The sequence below is a fragment of the Pocillopora damicornis genome, chromosome 8 (assembly GCF_964200805.1).
Source record: "Pocillopora damicornis chromosome 8, jaPocDami1.2, whole genome shotgun sequence".
NCBI classification, from domain to species: domain Eukaryota; kingdom Metazoa; phylum Cnidaria; class Anthozoa; order Scleractinia; family Pocilloporidae; genus Pocillopora; species Pocillopora damicornis.
Window position 1 is genome coordinate 5,031,918 of NC_142677.1, and position 19,637 is coordinate 5,051,554.

At 37.1% G+C, this 19,637-nt stretch overlaps 2 protein-coding genes across 4 annotated transcripts in view; one reads left to right on the forward strand and one right to left on the reverse strand.

The window, feature by feature from the left end:
• The window catches only part of LOC149041080 (uncharacterized), a 321,438-nt gene that overhangs the window by 252,163 nt on the left and 49,638 nt on the right, over nucleotides 1–19,637 (forward strand). The window lies entirely within an intron of this gene.
• LOC113675028 (pleckstrin homology domain-containing family G member 5) overlaps nucleotides 1–19,637 on the reverse strand; it is a 33,444-nt gene that overhangs the window by 12,176 nt on the left and 1,631 nt on the right. For 2 of the 3 annotated variants that reach the window (XM_027191542.2, XM_089214352.1), the window contains exons 1-13: nucleotides 13,301–13,715; nucleotides 12,945–12,974; nucleotides 12,079–12,149; nucleotides 7,175–7,295; nucleotides 6,044–6,137; nucleotides 4,671–4,761; nucleotides 3,885–3,982; nucleotides 3,045–3,181; nucleotides 2,146–2,381; nucleotides 1,523–1,708; nucleotides 909–1,013; nucleotides 515–556; nucleotides 303–398 (exon numbers count right to left, since the gene is read on the reverse strand). In XM_027191542.2, coding sequence (XP_027047343.2) covers nucleotides 303–398; nucleotides 515–556; nucleotides 909–1,013; nucleotides 1,523–1,708; nucleotides 2,146–2,381; nucleotides 3,045–3,181; nucleotides 3,885–3,982; nucleotides 4,671–4,761; nucleotides 6,044–6,137; nucleotides 7,175–7,295; nucleotides 12,079–12,149; nucleotides 12,945–12,974; nucleotides 13,301–13,313 — 1,320 coding nt within the window. In that variant the 5' untranslated portion in view covers nucleotides 13,314–13,715. Of the gene's footprint in view, nucleotides 1–302; nucleotides 399–514; nucleotides 557–908; nucleotides 1,014–1,522; nucleotides 1,709–2,145; nucleotides 2,382–3,044; nucleotides 3,182–3,884; nucleotides 3,983–4,670; nucleotides 4,762–6,043; nucleotides 6,138–7,174; nucleotides 7,296–12,078; nucleotides 12,150–12,944; nucleotides 12,975–13,300; nucleotides 13,716–19,637 lie in introns of those variants that run through there. The other variant, XM_089214351.1, reaches the window with a different exon arrangement.

The window sequence follows — 19,637 nt, forward strand, 5'->3', positions numbered from 1 at the left end:
GTGGAGATGAAAGCTGGTTACAACATCGGTGTTGGAAACTGCAATATAGTCCATCTTACAGTTGTGCACTTGGTTGCTAAGCCTCTGAACAGCAGCGAGGCTAAGGGTGACCTTGTTATGATACAAACCTTGCTGCTTATCATATGTAAACTACTTTGTTATTGTGCTAAGTGGATACTAGTCTCTATCACAACAATGTCACTTTCAGCCTCACTCTAAATCAAAGGCTTGAGTACACAGCTATAAAATGGCCTATTGATCACTGCAAGATTTGCCTTGAAGTAGAATTCAGTTTTACTTACCTTTTTGATTATGTAGAGTTTTGATATATACACTGCCTCTGTGGACAAAAGTTCCCACATAGCTTCTTGCTGGTCTTTCTCTTTCTTTGTCATTGACTGAAATAAATCAAAATAGATGAAAACAAAATCTACATACAGCTATGAAAGGAACTGTAAAAAGAATACAAGACATTGCATGCAAATTGATCATGGCCTAGAACAAAAAACATTACCCCAATGCGCCTTTCATCTACAACTTCAGTCCAAGATGATTCCTGAAAAATAAATCACACATTTTTGCAACATGGAAAACATTCTTGATTATCAAAGCTGGCAAAGAATCACACTTCAGGTATTCTATGTCTTTCACTTCCATCATTTGAGAGCTAATGCACCTGATTGAAGACTGTATATTTATTTGTTGGTTATTTGTGACAATCAAATGCTTAATCAACACAACATCACAATAAGATTTTGTTCGCTATCCTCACTTGTTTACTCCAAAGAGTATTACAATTGTTAGATAATTCATGAAAAGATAACTTCACCAAGAGTGTTTACTTTAAAATAAACACTCTTGGTTTAATTATTTTCCTGTCATTTGTTTAGTGCACTATAAATACTTACAAGTTTAATCTGTTCTTCGATTTCATTCTTTAGCCCAGAGTCATAATCAGCACTATCCTCCAGACCATACAGGGAATATCGATCTAACGAGTCTTTCAGAGTTCCCTGAAAAATAGCACATTGCATATTGCTATAAACTCACAGAAATCTGCAAATGAAGAGGTGTGTGATTCTTAAAGGCTTTTTTTTAAAAGCAAATTTATACAAGTTGCACAAAAATAAACATGAAATAAGCCTTTAACAAGCCCTGCTCATTATTTCTCCTTCAAGCACCCTCCCTGTGGGAGACACTCCATAGCGTTATGATTTACACTAGACTCTTGGTCAAGAAGTCTGCATTTCGGCAAATTGTCAGGGAAGCCTGATCAAATGCTGGGGGGTAACCTTGCAATAGAAAAGCATTCCATGGGGGGGGGGGGGAGTTGTAATACTCCTAGTTGCTTCACATGAAGGGAACCAGTTTAAGCTCTGGCTGGTTGGGCCACTTGGCTTGAGTACAGACTTACCATAAGCACCCCCCCTCCCCCCTCCCCCCCCCCCCCACTATCAGTTTTTCAACATGGCGTTGGAGGAATTTGCAGTGATAGATAAGAGACTGCTGTCAAATGGCTTACCTTAATGCTGGGTTTAGGTGGGTTAAACAATCCAGTCAAGCGACTGGCTGACTTTGGTCGTGGCATGGTGCCACCCCCACTAATATGAACTCCACCAGGAAGAACAGGACTTGACAGTGTAGGAGGCATGGTCCCTCCAAACTCTTTACCAAACAAAGATTCCATGTTCTTTTTGCCCTTTTGGGTCTAAAGCCAAACAGACAAACAAATGTATGCCACAAAATTAAAAAAAAGTTGAATTGCAACCTGCAAACTTATTGAAAAATTTCCTTGATATTTTAAAATGACTTTACTTCCTACTGATTAAGGAATTCCAAAAACAAACTGGCTCTTTTGCAGCCTCGCACTAACTGTTTATAAAGTAGTTTTTCTTACAAAGGTGCTGAGGTGTGGAACAGCCTATTCCAAGATCTGTGTTCTACAGCATCCTTACATGAATTCAAACACAACATGACAGGTTTTATCTTATTTTATTAACTAGTTTAGCCACACAAAATTTGTTGCATTACCTGTAAACTATACTGAAGGAATTTCTTACCATATATCAATAGGTATAACTCAGTCAATCAATCCTCATAGTAAATTCCACCTGCAAGTGGAAGGGTAAAAAAAAAGCAACTCACATTCTTATTGAATTGCTGTAGGAGCTTGTCATCTCTTGAGTTCTCCCTCTCTCTGTCATCATCAAGCCTTCTAGTGTTGCCTTTCTCTTTCCCTTTTGTTGTAAAAGAACCAGACCGCGTCAGAAAGGATGAGCTCTTCGGGCGTGTGGGTGTTTCATCTGAATTGTTCTTCTCCTCTGCATATGAGTCTCTCATGATATTGATTACTCTTTCATCCCCTTTAAAATCTTCATTGGCTGAAAACAATATCATTAGAATCCTTTAGATTACATAACTACCTATTGTCTTTGAGTAAGATAAACAAGATGTGGAATACAGGGAGACTTTCTCAAGGTTTTTCCAATCTAAATTTCCCTCAACATAACAAGCTGTACAGCTAGTAAATAAGGCTTACATCCACTCCTTTTTCTACAAATTTCCTTTGTCTTTACCTCAACACATTTCATCTTGTAGGGAAGAAGCTGAAAATTCCAGTTTCCCAATGTTTCAATAATGTTAAAATGAATAATTTTTAACAATGGAAAAACCAGTTTTTTTGCTGACTAAATAATTCGTAATCACCTTTACACTCCCAAAATCTCAGTATCCTGTCTCCTTACTTCCCATTGTATACTCCTTACTAATTTTTCTGAGAGAATTGTTGGTAAATTAACCAATATTCCCCAACTTATACCTTTCCCTTTTCTCACTACCTTTCTGGCCAACAGTGCTGATATTGTGAGGAGGAATTTTTTTTTGGTGATTCCCGAGGGTTAAGGGTTAAAGATTAAACATTTCACTGCTTATGATTATCTTTCTTCACTAATAGCAGTTGTTTTCCTGTGATAGCCCCTGTATCCATCTGAACAATTCTTCTCCGAAAATCAGAGTGGAAGTGCCAAAAGGCCAGTACATCTTACCTCTAACATGAAGAGTATTTCCACCCAGCGGAAAGGTATCAAATGCGAGTGGTAAAGGAGTATTAGATGAGTCCAGAAAGACAGAATGAGTTGAAAAGGAAAATTCCTGTGCTTCAAAAAGAGGTTCGATAGATTCCCTGAAATGAAAATAATTTATCAGTTAAAGTTATATATAATATATTCCAAGGACTCAAGAGATGTAACATAAGCAAATTACAACTTGTATACATAAGAATGAATTTCACTGGTAAAAATAATTTTATAAAAATTTAAAAAGCACTACTTTCCCTCAAGGAAATTTGCAAAGTCCTCCAATGAAATATTAAGACTGAACTAGTCTGATATCATTTTAACAATATGCAACATACACATGGGATGAAGTTCCAGCAAAACATTATAATAGAGGACAAATAAATCAGGACAAGTAAAAAAACAGAGTTTGTCAACAAAACAACATGTCACACCATGGAGAAGAGAGTATTACACTTATAATAACCCTTTAACTCCCAAGATCTGATTGTTAATTCTCCCCTGTAGCTGCTGCACATTCACTTCTGGGAGTTAAAAGAGTTAACACCCTAACATCAGCATCCATATTCTCCATAATGTTCTCTATAAATTTCCTTTGGTACTGACAAGGAGAATTAATTAAACAATCAAAAGCTTCTTTATAGATGGTCATTTTGTTTTCTTATTCACAATATGAATGATTTAGCGTTACTGTTGGATAAATTGGATGCTGGTTGCTCTTAGGATTTAGAGGGTTAATAACCTCAACAACAAAGTTATAAAATTGGAAATACATGAAATCATGAATGGCCTAAAATCAAACTGATTTACCTCAGAGACTTTCCTTTCAAAGCAGGCACTACTTCTACATGGAATTCTCCACTTTTGTTGTCAAAAAATTTAATGCTAAAAAATTCTCTTCCTGGATCCTATGGAAAACAGAAGAAATCTTAAAGATGTATCCATCTAGGAGAGATTTATGACCATATACAGTTAGAGATGCCCCCATAAAGTGTTCCTGTATTAACTTTTTTTGAAGGACTGCCTGAGATGATAGAGGTTGCCATGATCATGAAAAAAGGTCATACAAATTGAATGAAACAAAACTCTTGTTAGATGGTCATTGAAGGGGTTATAAGCCCAACTGATACCTTTCCCAAATGGCAGTAAATGGCTCATTACCAGCTTGTGCTAGAAGCCTGATAAAAACACGGTAGCACAAGACATTCAGTTTTCAAGATTTTCAAGCACTGTCTGATGCATCCACAAAAGGAAGTAATTTCAAACAACTTGGTATATATGCACTTCCTAAGTTTCACATTTAAGTAATTTAAGCAATCTGAATTTTTCAGCAGCTAATTATAATAATGAAAAAGTACAGTATAGTCTGCTGAAAAGCTAAAACTGTCAAGGCAATACACTGCCGTGTACCTGTCAGTGTAACGGAAAAATAATTTTATAACTTTTCAACTTGAGGGCTCAAATACATACTCTAGGATGCAATCAAATCAAATACACTCATCCAGTGTTTTCTAAAATATCTATGGATCAGCTAAATAAATCATTTTAACGACATGTTGAGGATGATAAAGAAAAGGTTTTTCATTTCAAACTCACTTCAGTGTTGTGGCGTCTTGGTTTTTTCTTTGCCGCTGCATTTATTTTAAACATCCGTTTCCCAGAGGAATATCCTCTGTTCTTCTTTTCCCTGTTGGAGAAGGAAATATCATAACAAAAGGGAGTTACAGCTGTTTGTTTTAAGGTAACTTGACCACAATTTCTACCATCAAACATGTCTGATAATGAATTTAAGTTAAGTTGTCTGATATCTAAAATGTATTTGATATTTCCTGTGAGATAATTAACTTAGAAACAGTAATAAGAAAAACAATTTTTCTCTTCACTCTTCACAAAAGTAACTGTCATTTTAAAAACTCTAGAGATTAAAATTCAGAGCTCAGTTTCAATTTTGTTTCATACTTATGACCAGGTGAAGATAACCAGAAGACTGCTTGAATCAAGAAAGCAAATGGAACAAAACCTTCTGTTAATTCCAGCTAATTCCAAATATTCTCTGTTGCATCTCACCACACCAAAAACAACACCACAATGTTTTAATTAGGTAAAACATTTAGTGCTGCCATTTACAAATATAGGCTTGTTCATATTTTGGGGCTAAAATGAATTGCCATACTTATTTAAAGCCATTATTCAATATTGGTTTAATATCAAAATTCTCCCCCATAATACAATATCACTCCTTTGACGAATTACAGATCGCTACTCAGACTTTTTTATCATGAGCTGCTTAAGTGCAAAAGAGATTGCCAACAATTTCTGTTTCATCAGTAACAACTGTCACCTTTGTACATTATACAATAGAGTAAAAACTGCCGACCAAAGTCAAGGGTAGTAAGCAAATAATAGATGCAGTTAAGTATGTTACTCCCTTATATTCACTCCTTTAATCAACACTTTATGAAAAGAACCATGCTTCTCACTTTTAAGATAACTAAATCAGAGTAGTCTAAGTTGATATCTGATTGTGTTAAAAGAAAAGCTTGCCTGAAAAGTAAGTGACCTTTTGACAATTCTACAACTGATTATGTTAAAAATATAGATTACTATATCATCGCATATTGGCAACTTAATATTGGCTGAAAATAAATTAGCTGTAAGCACAATTATAGTTAAGTACATAATTTTAACAACATCAGCTGACCCTTTACACTCGAACATCAATGCACATATTCTCCAAACTGTTCTCTACAAATTTCCAATGGTGCTTACATGAAGAACTTCTTTAATGATCAAGAGCTTCTTTAGTATGTGACAATTTCCTTCATTCTTGTTACCGTGATGTTTGACTCAAGATTATATTGTAAGGAGAACTTAGATGCAAGTCGCTCTTAAGGATCAAAGGAGTTAACAAATGAGAATGTCAATCAAACTAACACTAAGTGTAATGAGTATTAATTTGCGCCACTTACACTTTTTGTTCAGATTCAACATCCTCCTCATTTCCTGAATCTGAACCTGCCGAATGGCTTGATGGCGTCCTAATAATATTTGTACTTGGCCTCTCTGAAGAGAACAACAACAAAATGACAAATTTACCAATTATAATCAAATTCAAATGTTTTATTAAAATTATTGTCCCCTTTCAAACTCCGCACAATTAAACCCTTTACACCTTAACTTCAGTATGCATATTCTTTATGTTCCTCTTTAAATTTCATTAGGTGCTGATAAGGAGAATTTCCTTGACAATCAAGATCTTCCTAGGTTGTTGATCATTTCCTTTACTCTCATGACCTTAATATGCGATTCAGGGGTGATATTGTAAGGAGAAATTAGATGCTGGTCACCTTTGGGGATTGAAGGGTTCTTAGTATCCTGGTGACAAAAATACCAACAAAGGGCTCATCATCTGCCTTCATGATCTACATACCAATTCTCTTCACTGTGTCCCATACATTCATTATAATTTTAGCTCTGAGATTTTTGAATTACATCAAACAATATACCCTAGTTGATATTTTCCATCACCTAATCTCCTTCTGGCATGAAAATGTATTTATAGTATGGAAGAGAAAGTGACTCTGTCACTCTATTTTAAGACAATTTGAGTGTTAAGCGGTATCAGCTTGAAATAACTATTTGCCAAGGTATGGAGACACCAGAGAAATAAGAGAAATAACAAAAAATGTACAAGGATGGCTAAGGATAGAGAACATTTCCCCATTCAAATTAATGGACTTGAAAAATGGAGGCTAAATTATTCAAGATGCGCAAAATTGTCAAAACTCCCAACCCATCAACTTCTTAACTAGCAAGTTGTCAGGGGAATGTTGCACTAAACAGGTGGCAGGGAGCGAGGAGGGTAAACCCTCCTGTTAGACTAATATCCCGTGCAGTAGAGGTACCACTATTTATACTAAAATCATTTCATGCCACAGAAACTGGTAAACTGTGGTCACTGTACAAATCAGTCTGATCTCCAGAGCTTATATGTCAACTACATGTACAGCCTGTACATGTAGCTTACATCATTCAAGAAAATGAAAGAATACCAGCACATTTCACTCTATTTTTTCAACAAATTTAGGTAAAACACTTACCCGGGACATCGAACCGTGCATGGTTAGAACCAGCTCCAAGATGGTGGACTTCATCACATCTCAAACACAACAATAAAGGATTGCCGTAGTTTGTTTCCTGGCAGTCTTCATGATGACAAACCTAGTTTGAAAATTATTAGATAAAAAAATTTGTTATGATATGATCAAAGTGAAAAATAGAACCCTCATTAGATGTGCATATCTTCCAAACTAGGCAATTCTACAACTATAGAAAAATAAAATTTAATTAACTATGTCACATGCTTGATGCAGCCAGCTAATACACAAAAGCTTGACCGATGTGTGTTCATTCTCTGAACGCATTTACTTTTTATGGACACTACGTACTTCCAACTTTATATTTTACCTTAAGCAATGCTTTCATGATGCAGTTGATAAATTCTACTTGAGGATGTAGCTTTTGAAATTTTTTTTGGCAAATACTATAAGAGAAGATATGACTCCTTGCACCTTTGAGAACAATGTGATATCAAACAATAGAGAATCTGCAGCAACAACTGAACCAGTGCAGTTCAGAAATAAACAAAACCTCATGCTGAGAGCTAAAGGAGGGATGAAGTACTCTAGCTAAAACTGGCTATGGAATGACGTAAAAGTAATTGTGAAGTATGTCAAAGATGCAATTGGTAGTGAATGAAAGAATGGTACATTGAGAAAATTCTGGAATGAACACTAAGGAATCACTTGATTGCTTATAAAAATCACAGCAGACACCATGATTATTTCCAAAGAAAAGCTTTTATGTATGTAATTGAGAATTTTTAGATGTGCTAGAAGAAACCCATGGAGATAATTTTAGCACACAACTTTCTAAACATCACTCTTCTCGGCAGGAAGGTATCCTTCCACCATTTGTCATTTTAGAAAAACATAATTTAAAATAATAAAAACAAGGAGTGCACTCTCCCAAGGCAGGAGAGAATTATTTTGTCTACCATAATCTTGCACAACATTGTTTGAATTTTCCAAATTCTTCCCTTTCTGGGAAAACAATAGACAACTTGTGCATGTGCAGACAAGTTACAAAAGGAAATTAACACAGACTTATTCTGGTTAACCAAGGTCACTGCTATCTTCTATAAAACAAAGGAAGGCAAATTGAATTAGAATGAAGAGATGATTAAAATATTGAACTAAGCATTAAGATTTGAAGTGCGACTCATGCTAATTCTATTTGTCTCATGGAAGGCTAAGAAGGATCTGTACGATAAGACACTTAAAACTTCACACCCAAAACACATACAGCCTCCTACATTGAAAACACAAAAACTGCAAAATAGCTTCCTATGAAAAAAGTATTTTGCCAAAAATCATAGCATGTGAGACAAATTACAAGACATTTTTCAAGGACTTTGCATTTTAAAACATTTTCATTTACATTTATGAATTCTTTGAATTCATAAACTAAGAGTAGCCATTGTTTTTTAAAGCACACCAAAAGAGGAAAATTTACTTAAAGCAACTGGTTTTGGAGCACTCCACAAGATCAAAGTTTGAGGTTAAATCTACTTCAGCCTTAGACTAGGTAACAGATAAATTTAGATTGGTTTTGGTGGGTAAAAATGGAGTATTTTCAAAAAAAAAAAAGTTGATGATGATCACATGATCAAAATCATGCTTGAATTCATGTCTCCTGAATTCAAAGTTAGAATGTGTTGGACCCTTGTCTGGTTAAAGCTCATAGAAAAAAAAACATTTTAACCCTTTACCTCCCATGGGTGACCACCATAGAATTTCTCCTTACAATATCAAGCAGACAAGTGATGAGAATGAAGAAAAATATCTGTTAGGAGATTATAAGTTGATCCAATACTAAATTCTCCAGACTAACATCACAAGAACTGTATAGGAGATAGTAAGGAGAATTACTGATGAGATCTTGGGAGTTAAAGGTTAAGAAACATGCAATCCCTTAACTTTCTGTAGTAAAATTGTAGAATATTTTATCAGTTACTTATACTGGATAAGTTGAACAACCAAACTCAAAATCAAGAAACCAAAACAAAAACAAGTCTTCGGATGCAGAGAATCAAAGATGGAAAATTTACACAGCCCACACTGCAAAATAACTTAAATATACATCACTTCTGTGTTAATAAAATCTAAATCTTATTTTCACAAAAAGATGTATTAGAAATATCACACAAAGCACTTGTGGGTTTCAAATTGGAAGCTATGCAAATTCATCTTAAACATCCAATATGAAAACACTTGAACAATATCAAATGAATATAATCAGTAGCATTCTTATTTCTTGTTTTCAAAGTAGATACCAAACATATTCAGAACTAAAATAAAGAGGCCTGGTTAGAGAAATCCGTGTTTAAATTAACAAGAGAAAAGCTAACACCTTTTTGTTTTCCTGTCGCCACAGATTGAAATGTTGTTAAAGAAGTTATTAACTTGTCATGACCTTTGATATGTGCAAAGATAATCTCTAACCTTTTGTCACAATCATTTTCACAAAAATGAAAATTTCACCGCAAGAAAAACAAATACACCATTTAGACACAACCTAAACCACTGCGTATTCTACTAATACAAAGTTAGAGCTGATTTAACAGGAAATCACATCTGATTTTACTTTTTTGTACAAATACCTCTATGCAAAAAAGTATCGGTTGTTGATATCTTAACTACTGAAAATAGGAAACTTTCCATACATTAATTTCATTGTATGATCGTATTTCTTCCAGTCAGGAGGCAATAACTATTGATATCAACATAACACCTATACCCAGAGACGCAATCTGTAGTAAATTATTTATGTGTAATAAGAATTGTACCCTGATGATGCACATATCTTAGAAATTAAAATTTCATTGTGAGTTATATTCTATGGTATATCTCAAAACCTCCACAGTAAAGAACAAAAATCCATGCTACACCCTGCTGAAGAACCTCTTACGCTAATGAAGATATGACAATAGTTGGTAAACTTTTGTATTAGTTAAATTTAATCCTCAAGAGCACTACATGTGTTTGGACTTAATGACTTCTAGAGGATCCTTGATATACGTGCCTCAGAACTAGACCAGATTCAATGGTTTATCTCTATTTAAACTACCTACAGAATTGTGAAACGCAAGCAACTGCTTGAAGCAAATTTGTTAGCATAGTGGAATAAAAAATAATTCACATTTTCCAGACGTGGCGATATGAAAACAACACAATGAAAGTTAAAGCACTGAAAATTTTCAATATTATTTCAACAATGTCAAAACAAGTTGTAATTTTTTTTTAAGTTCATCTTCAAAGGGACTGTTAACTATCAGTTTTCCTCTTCCTTACCACCAATGTTCAAAATCTGTTAGTGAGATATACTAGTTAAAGATCTGAAGCTTCGTGGAAAAGTTACATCTATGATTGCTTTTAGATTCTAAGTAATGAATCCAGTGCATTCACAGATTTGGCTTTCAGTTCATGATAATCTCATTGTCGGGAGACAAAAGCTGTTCTCTGTGCCCAATTTGTAATAACTTTACAACTGACAAAATGAGATTACCGCTATATAGGTGTGTAAAGAACAGTAATTTGCGACACCCAATTTGCTCAAATTAAAGAGATAAAAATATGAAATGACATAACAGTTAATCCTGTAACATTCTTATCCTGTCTAACCAGTAACACTTGGTTGCAACAAATTTGCCTAAACGATTACTCACTTTTATCATGTCACTCCAGTTCTTTCAAGTAAAAAACTACCTCAGTTTATGTTTATCCTGTACAGGAGGAACCCTACAATTTAGTTGCCAGAGTATGTAGCATATAGTGACAAACTTGTAGAGATCTTGTGCAGTTTATTTTGATAGCTGTACAGATCCAGGTAATTAAACTACACCCAAAGGTGATTCAATATGAAAAAATATCCTGAGAACCATTTTCTACTAAAGTACTAAAAATCTGGAGAGATTTCAACATCTTGGAAAATTTATGACCACTTTAAACTCAAAACCATTACTCAATTTGAGAAATTTGTCAAAAATATCAGGTTCCTCTGGAATAAAAGGTTGGCACAAAAAAGAAATATCACTCATAAATATAGCATTATTACAGTAATGATATTGCAAATGCTTCTGTAATTAATTTGCACAGTAACACATCAATAAAATCTGATAAAATTCAAGCTATATGGGAGAAGAATCAATCTAACATTTATCGATACTCTGCCAAAGAAAATTTTGAAGAAACTTGATCCGAATGTAATTACAGGTAATTTAATTAATAGAGGGTGTTAATAGCATAAAAATGTGACTAAATAGAGAAATATTCACTTTTCTGTACAATAGATAAGTCTGGAAATTAGATTTCTACGAATTTGTCTTGTGGTTTTCGTTTGAAGTAGATTACATCCATGCTCTCAACCAAAGAAAACATGACATCGATTGATAGCATGACCCGAGATGCGACAACGCCGAAATATGAGTACCAAGATGATAGACAAACCCTTGCTGGTTCTTAAAATAAACCCTAGAGATTGTTTTAAGATTTCCCTCGTGTGAGCAATTAAAACACCCAGCAAATAAACGCGTAAATTATTCCCCAACCTAAATCTATCCATTGACATTAATAGAGATGAGATATTTTATCATGTTGTTTATCCAATGAAAGTAAATAATGCAGCGACAATAATACCATGATTCGATTGAAAAACAAGACTGATTTCTCAGCTAACGTTGAAAGAGGAGCACTCGATCTAACTATAATTCTGTGACAATCCAACAGACTGTGGTTCTAAGCTAACAGACATCACGTGAAATACATATGCAAGTCAAGAGGGGTCGATATATTTTCAAAATTGTCGAATTGCAACAATTTGAACCGCAAAACGAAATCAAATACTGACGTGCTGTTATTTTTACAGATTAAAAAATAGAGCTTACCTTAACGGCAAAATCCTTCTCCGTTTGGACGTTGCTCGAGCACAATCTGCCCTGACAAAGCCTTCTTTCTCCTATGATTTTGAAACGGTTCAGGGATTGCATCAAACAAAGGCCTTTATATATTAAGCTTGTATTTGACATATTTGGGCGCCTTTGCAGCAATAGAATCATTCCGGATAAATACACTATGTGCGAGAAATTCTATACCCGCTGCGACTGATTACAAGAAATCACGTTCCTTAAAAACGCAGCCTTCGGTTTTCCATACAATTGGGTACACAAGGATTAAGTATTTAGGTTTTTTTAAAAAAATTATCTCGGTAGGCATGCACTAAACACTAACGAACGACCCATTTTCGCATTGGATTCGAAATACATTTTCTATTTGCATAACGTATCAAAGACATAAAAAAAACATACTGGACACTTTTTCGGCGTGCATAATCACACTCCTTTGTTCAACGGCCTCCAGAAACCGTGGAATAAAATAGATTTGTGTACTCAATCGCTTCACAACTACAAGCCATCTTCGAATTAACTCGATCAAACAATCAACTTATGTCATTTTAGACGCTTTCCCGACGCCTCGGGGATGTTATGTCGATGAATATTCACAATTTTAAGACAGCTTGATTGAATTAAACCCAATTTCAACGTTCCTAACCAAGAAATATTGTTAGACTCGGGAAGAAATAAACAAATATCGAAAACTCTATTTGATATATTAACGCTTACATATGCGCATAGCACTTTCCTGTAGCACTTTCACTATGTAAAGACCACAAAGAATTCTATCGAGGTTTCCTATTATTCAAAAGACGTTAGTTAAACAAATAAATATAAAGAAACCATGTTAAAAGACGTACCTTTATCGAACTGGCCGTAATCATCCCGACCTGCGGAAAACAAGAGTAGAGTCACGTTTACAGTTGATGGGACGCTGCACACCATAACAGCTATGCGGTTCGCCGGGCAAAACTGACACGAGATTCTCGCAGAACAAGTAACGTTCGGCTAATTCAAAACATAGAGCACTTAATAGAACACTTAAATCCTTTCTGACACGAAAAGGCTTTATCGATTCGTTGTTTTGCAAAGATAGCACGATTTCAAACAAATCTGACAATTTCAACAACAGCCGAAGGTGTGCAACCCTATTACATCAGTAACTCCTTCACATAAAAAGCAGATAGTAGTGAAAGACCGGCCTAATAGTCCTCACCGATTTCGGGCATATCGTCAAGAAGTAAGCCCAAACGCTACATCCGCTCTCATTCCTTAGGCGGCAATAGTAAATTAAGCCGGACTGTCTTCAGGAAGGAATAACGTCGGCATAAAAACTCCACAGGAACTTATTTTTCCCCCTCAAAACAACAAATCCTTTCGACCGCTCTCAGTGTCTATGACGGCTCCTCGATCATCGTAGATTAGAAACGGTAATTCGAACCCCTTGCACGTGCTTGGATCGATTCAGTAATGAACTCTTAAGCAAGTATGGGTGTCTCTTGCACGTTCCGAGACAAAAGTGTTGAGTTACTTGGTGAAAATGACCGAGATGCGACCACAACTTGTCACAAGATTCCAACATGCAAATTCAGAACAAAACGAGATGGACCTGGCGCGATGACGTCATGTATAATGATCTGATAATTACGAGTTCGGAAGAACCAATCAAAACACACGATGAAGTGTTCGCTGGACAACCTTTCAAATAAACATAACAGTTTTTGCGAATAAAACGAACTCAAACACCTTCTTTTGTCCCATATAGTCAGTCACGGAAATCAAGATCAACGGCTGAAATTTCAAGATTAAAAGTGTTTGACTTGTAACGCATGAAAAACAGCCCTAGCTTGGCAAAAGAAAGTATAAAATCATTCGTGCACTCTTTCTGAACAGATCACAATGCCTTTGGTATCTCATTGAAGGCTTGTGGGAAAAATTTTATGCTCTAAGACACTGTTGAAAATGAAGCATTGCGCGGTGATGAAGCTGACATCGAAAATCTGGAAATCCTAATTACAAAATGATTATTCACTACAATATTCGTGAGTACATGTTTCTATGCAAAGTATTTCCATGATGGTTAGATAGTTAGCTTATATTTACAACTGGCCTGGTCACTGAAGAGGCTTTAAATTGCATAATTAAGTTTTTTGTCCTCATTCTTCCTAATAAGAAAGCGTTGTGCGCAGCATTGTTTTTCCAGACAAAATGTCCAAAGTTAATGAATTGCGAATCAAGAGGACAGAGCTCACAAAAATACTACTGTAGACAGGTAGAAATGTTTTTAGCGAAGCGAATTAATTTCACGTTTTTTTTAATTTTGTAAACTCGTAAACAACCTAATAGAGAGTACAAAAATGTTTCGAATATCGACGAAAGGCTAAATGGGTATTTTGATTTACGTAAGTACTACTAATCGATGTTAATTAAAACTGTAAGCAGTTCAGTGAACTAAAATGAAAGTGAATGTTGGGTCAAGGTCTACATAGTTTTATAGGAATGCGTTCGAGGACCTTCCAGAAAAGAAAACTACTCATTTCCAGCCAAGTTTCGGTGCGTGTGAAATCGATACCATAACCTTCTCAATAAGCCGAAGAATTCAAGGCTAAAAAAATTCTCGCATATTTTCACTTCACGACTGCAAAACAAACATTTTACTATTTGAATATTCAAAACCATTGACAGTCTTGATGATCTCGACAAATCCATGTATGGCGAAAGATTGTTGATCGCGGGCGATCGTTCCGCCCAAAAACAAAAAGTTGAAATGAGATCGCTGTACCACATCAAACGAACTCAAACAAATCTCATTTAGTTATTACGGAATACAGTACCGGTTTGTATAACATTTGCCATCATCAGACAGCTCGAGCGGAAGCTGAAACACTTATGAACGACATGACCTTGGCAGGTATTTCTCGGCCGATAACTCATACTGTTTTCAATCGATTGCTCAGATAAAATATCGTTCAGCATACTTCCGTTATTAGTTTGTTTTGTTTATCTGATATTTGTTTTTGAATTCACACGAGGAATTCTTAACGAGCGTAAGTCAATAATGATCGAAATCTCTATTTACTTGAAGTTTGCACTTCCCGGCACCACCCAAGGGCTCGACTGACCATCTTACATCATTGCGGGGGTGGGGTGGGGTAGGTCTCGCAATGAACAGTGTCTCAGTGACAATGCCACTGTGGTTTGGGTTAAGTACCGAAAAGAAAGAAGCAACGCTTTTTATTATGCTCAGTTATTGTACTAATGGTCTCCTTTCTTGACGAAGATTGTTTCAAATCAGGGAAATATTTAATTTCCGCTAAGGAAGTACGATTTTGTGAAATTATGATGACTGAAGGAAAAAGAAAAATTCACGCCTCAATTATTTCTTTCGCTCTGCCCCCACGCACTTAAATATACACATTGAAAAGGAAGCATTACACCTACACTTACTTGAATTACACATCGTAAATCCTTTTCGGAAAACCATTAGAGAGAGAAGAGGGGGTGCAAACACAAAAGGATAACTTTAACCCACATTGAACAATTGATTTCAGCTGTGATTACGGTTTGTAAATTTTAATCGTGTAATTATCAATTTTAATTAACCCCATACTTCCTTGAAATGTTTTGCTAGACGAGCCTGAAGTCGTAACGAACAATCTAGAGTTTTTAATCGTTTAAACAAGGTTTTTCTGTGGTTTTCCTTAATAACAGCGTCGCTCCCCGGGAACGTGCAATTTGTCTGATCTGTAAATGAATTTCCTTCCCACAAAGAAACGTATCTTTTCAATTTCTTTCAATTCAACGCATGGGCTCGGTTTCCGCGGTTGTCTGACGTCTAAACATGAACTGGCGATCACAATTTGACTCGATGCCAGAACAAAAGAAACGTTATATTAAAAAGAAATGAATTAATCCCCTAGCTTTCAAGCTATCTTATGGTTTTTACTTAAACAGTTAAATATAAACTTCAGTTAAGGAGTGATGTTTTTTCAGTCATGCCACGAGCGATGAGTCGAACCCCAGACCAAATTGATCCGGAAAGCACAAAGCAATCAGCACTTGCGAAAAACAATTTTCCCTTTTCTAAAGAGATTCTTTTGAAAGTTAGAAAAGCCTTCCCTCCAACCTCTTTTATAAGAGAGATTTAAACGGGAACCAGGAGCCCATGACGGAACTACTACCAACTTAAACGGAACTACTACCAACTTAAACGGAACTACTACCAACTTAAACGGAACTACTATCGCACTTTGCACACAGCGGCTCGAGGAAGACGTCATTTACACATAGGCGAAGATTTTTGCGTGACTTGAAGGAAAACCCTTTCAAACTGCATGCAGAGCCCTTGGACGTAAAAGTACCCCACGGCTCCACTCACGTTCCTGGCGGTCACGCAAACCATTGAAAAACAACTGAGCAAGGAAATACCTAGTTTTTCAGACACTGAATAATCAACATTGCGACATGCGAAAATGACATATGACCTATACCTTCGCAAGGATAAAATCGGAAGTGTTGCGTGAGCGTTGGTGTATTTTCTGTATTTTTAGCTTTCAATCCGTGTTATAGTGTAAAATATCACAGCATCGTGTTCGATTTAAATCCTTTAAGAGGATTTAGAGCATTCCTCAATAGAACACGAGTATACATTGGGGGACTCCGCCTCCAGGAGATGGCATCGGAATTTTAATCTCTCGCGGTTAGGAGGAATTTAAATAAAAATCCTAATTCAAACCATCATTCATCGGGTTGATGAGTTTCAAGAGAGATAACGGTCTCTTTTGATTGCATTCTAGGTAGAAAAACTCTTAAATATTTACCATGACAAATCTTCCCAGGGGGCTTTTACAAAATGCCATGAGTGTCATTTTCTGTCGCTGATTACCCAACTACATGAGGAGGGAGGGGTAGGTAGGGGCAAAGCAAGAAAATCTTACATGGGATCATGGGAACGCACCACCAGGCTTAAAATAACCTATTTTGGCTCAAAAGGCACTCCTTTATCCTTTATTGCATGAACTACCCCCGCGTAGGAGGGGAACCCCAACCTTAATCAAACTTGGCTTTAAATTCATGGCTCACCTTTAAAACCTGAGGGAAAAGAAGAGCGCAGTAAATTTATTACTTACTTTCCCTGTCACACCTGTTTACCCCCGTTCCGACCATACCACCCCTCATGTTTTCCATAAGGATCCTACCTCTAATACAACCGGTTCGATGCTCCCGCGGACGCCAGAGGCCAAGTACTTAAAAGGGGGGTAGCTCTCGCGTCCCGCCGCTGTCCGCGGCAGGACGTGCGTTGGTGGTCGTATCCAACGCAGGAGAGCTTAGGTCGATTACCTCTTCAAATTCAAATGAAGAAGTACTGGTGATAGTGATGGTGGAAGCTGGTGATGGTGAAGCCGACGTCGACTTTGATGACGCCTGTTCGCAGGGGCAGCGCTCAATACCGGAAGTCTCCGCTATGATGGGGTCAACAGCGAGCGATGGCTGCGGTTTACAAAACATCTTGGCATTGTCTTCATCGTAAGATTGAACCTCAACTTTTTGCACCTTTCCGGGTGAAGGCGAAATTCTCCTAGAGGAACGGGGGCTCCTTCTCAAGGCGCTCAGCCATCTTCGTGGGGTATTGTTGCCTGGATTGGTTGACTCTACCGGACCAGAGTCGCAGGGAGAAGGCGAAACCCTTGCAGAGGTACGGCGGCTCCTTCTCAAGGCGCTCAGCCATCTCCGTGGGGGACTGTTTCTGAGACTGGTTGACTCAACAATTCTGGAGTTGCTGGAAGTGGACAATTGTGCGGAATCATCCGTGGGTCTTTCAGAAGGAGGCAAAGCGCTTGGAGACTGACAAGTTATTCGATCAATGCTTCTCGACAGGTGCTCGAGTGATCTAATAGCATTTCGAAGGGCATTTCTTCTTGAGTAGCCTTGGAGTCTCTGAGCAACCGTGCACATAGACGAGAGTTTTCTCTCTGCTGAATCATCCACATTATCGTTCTCGTCAATCCCACTGCAAGCAACTGAATCTTCTACCGAATGACGCCGAACGGGTACTCTATGGTGCACTGGAGTTGGTGGATCGTAAAGATGGTTCAGAGTGAGAGAATGGGACTTATCGCTGATGCTAGTGGCTCGATTCGCGTCTGTACCAGTCGAAGGAGGACCACACAAAAGATGGCTGATTGAGGACGAGTGAGATGGAATATTGTGATCAATGCTTCCCTCTGCCAACAGGGACGGGATTTGCGGGTCAAGTGAGTCAGGTACCTCTCCAGGACTGAGTATTCTAGGCGAAAATGAGGCTAGATCACTAATAAGCCAGTCGGGTAAGTAATCAGTAAGTTTCTCTAAGGCGCTGTCGAACTCCTCATCTGAAGAACCACAGACTGGATTCCGACGTAGGTCCTCCAACGACCCTCGAAGCCGCGCCAGGAATGATGAAACGCTGCCAGAGCTTGCACTGTTGTTATCTTCCACATCCTCGCGGTATTTATTCTTGCTGTCGCATTTTGAGGCGCTTAGGAATAATTCCTCCCCAGACCCTGAAGTCACGGTATGTCCCACTCTCTCTGATTTCGCCAAGGCCTCTTCCAATCGACTCTTTAAATCACTACAGGTGCGTCTCGCTCTTTGCAAGCGCTCCAAAGGCGTCAATAGTGAACGTGGACAGGAACTTGAACTTTGGGAGCCGCTTTCTGAATTCGTGCTTTTCACGGACTCAGATGGGCTGCGCAGGTATTTGTCTGACTTTCGGCCTCTTTTTGAGGCACAGTTCTTGACGGAAGTCTCACTAATTGACTCGCTGTAACTACAAATGCGAGATTGACAGTTACCCATTTCAGAAACGTAAATCTATCGAAATTTCTTGCTTTAAGAAAAAGTACGTCTTTCCTGAACAGAGAAACGAGTTGATGTGTTCTTTTTCATTGTTACGTCTCTGATACGCAGTAATTAATTTGCGCGCGCGTGTGACACAAAGAATAATTACTGTGTGTAGAGAGCCGATTTTTTGCATTTTTCTTTTTTTTTTGTTTTTTCACTGTAATTTTTTCTTTTTACACCAATTCTTTCCTAAAATATTCCAGGAAGTCCAAACTATTTTCAATACATAAATTTTTAAAGTCAATTTCTTTAAAAAATGCAAGTGGTCAAATACTGCTGAAAATATGCTACATGCAGTCCGAAAATTTTACCAGCTTTGATTTATATGCGAAACAAAGGAGGCTTGTCAGGCTTGTAAAGTGTACTTTTCTATTTTATTTCATTCACTATTGTTTATAGAAAAGATATATTTTCCTCAAATTGCCATGTCCCTCTCAACTGTGAAAAATAAAACTAATTTATTTGACCAATAGGTATTTCCTTCCATGAATTAATCTTATGCCCAGGCCTTCCTCGGCCGAGATGCATGAGTACCTTTTCATTTGAGATGGGTTCCCTATAAATGCCGCTTGAAACAATGGAAGCAGATTTCGCCAGCCATATGTTTGTGTTGTTCGTCATGAGCCACGCCACAGCGCACAAGCTATGCTCATGATTAACCTTCCGCAGAA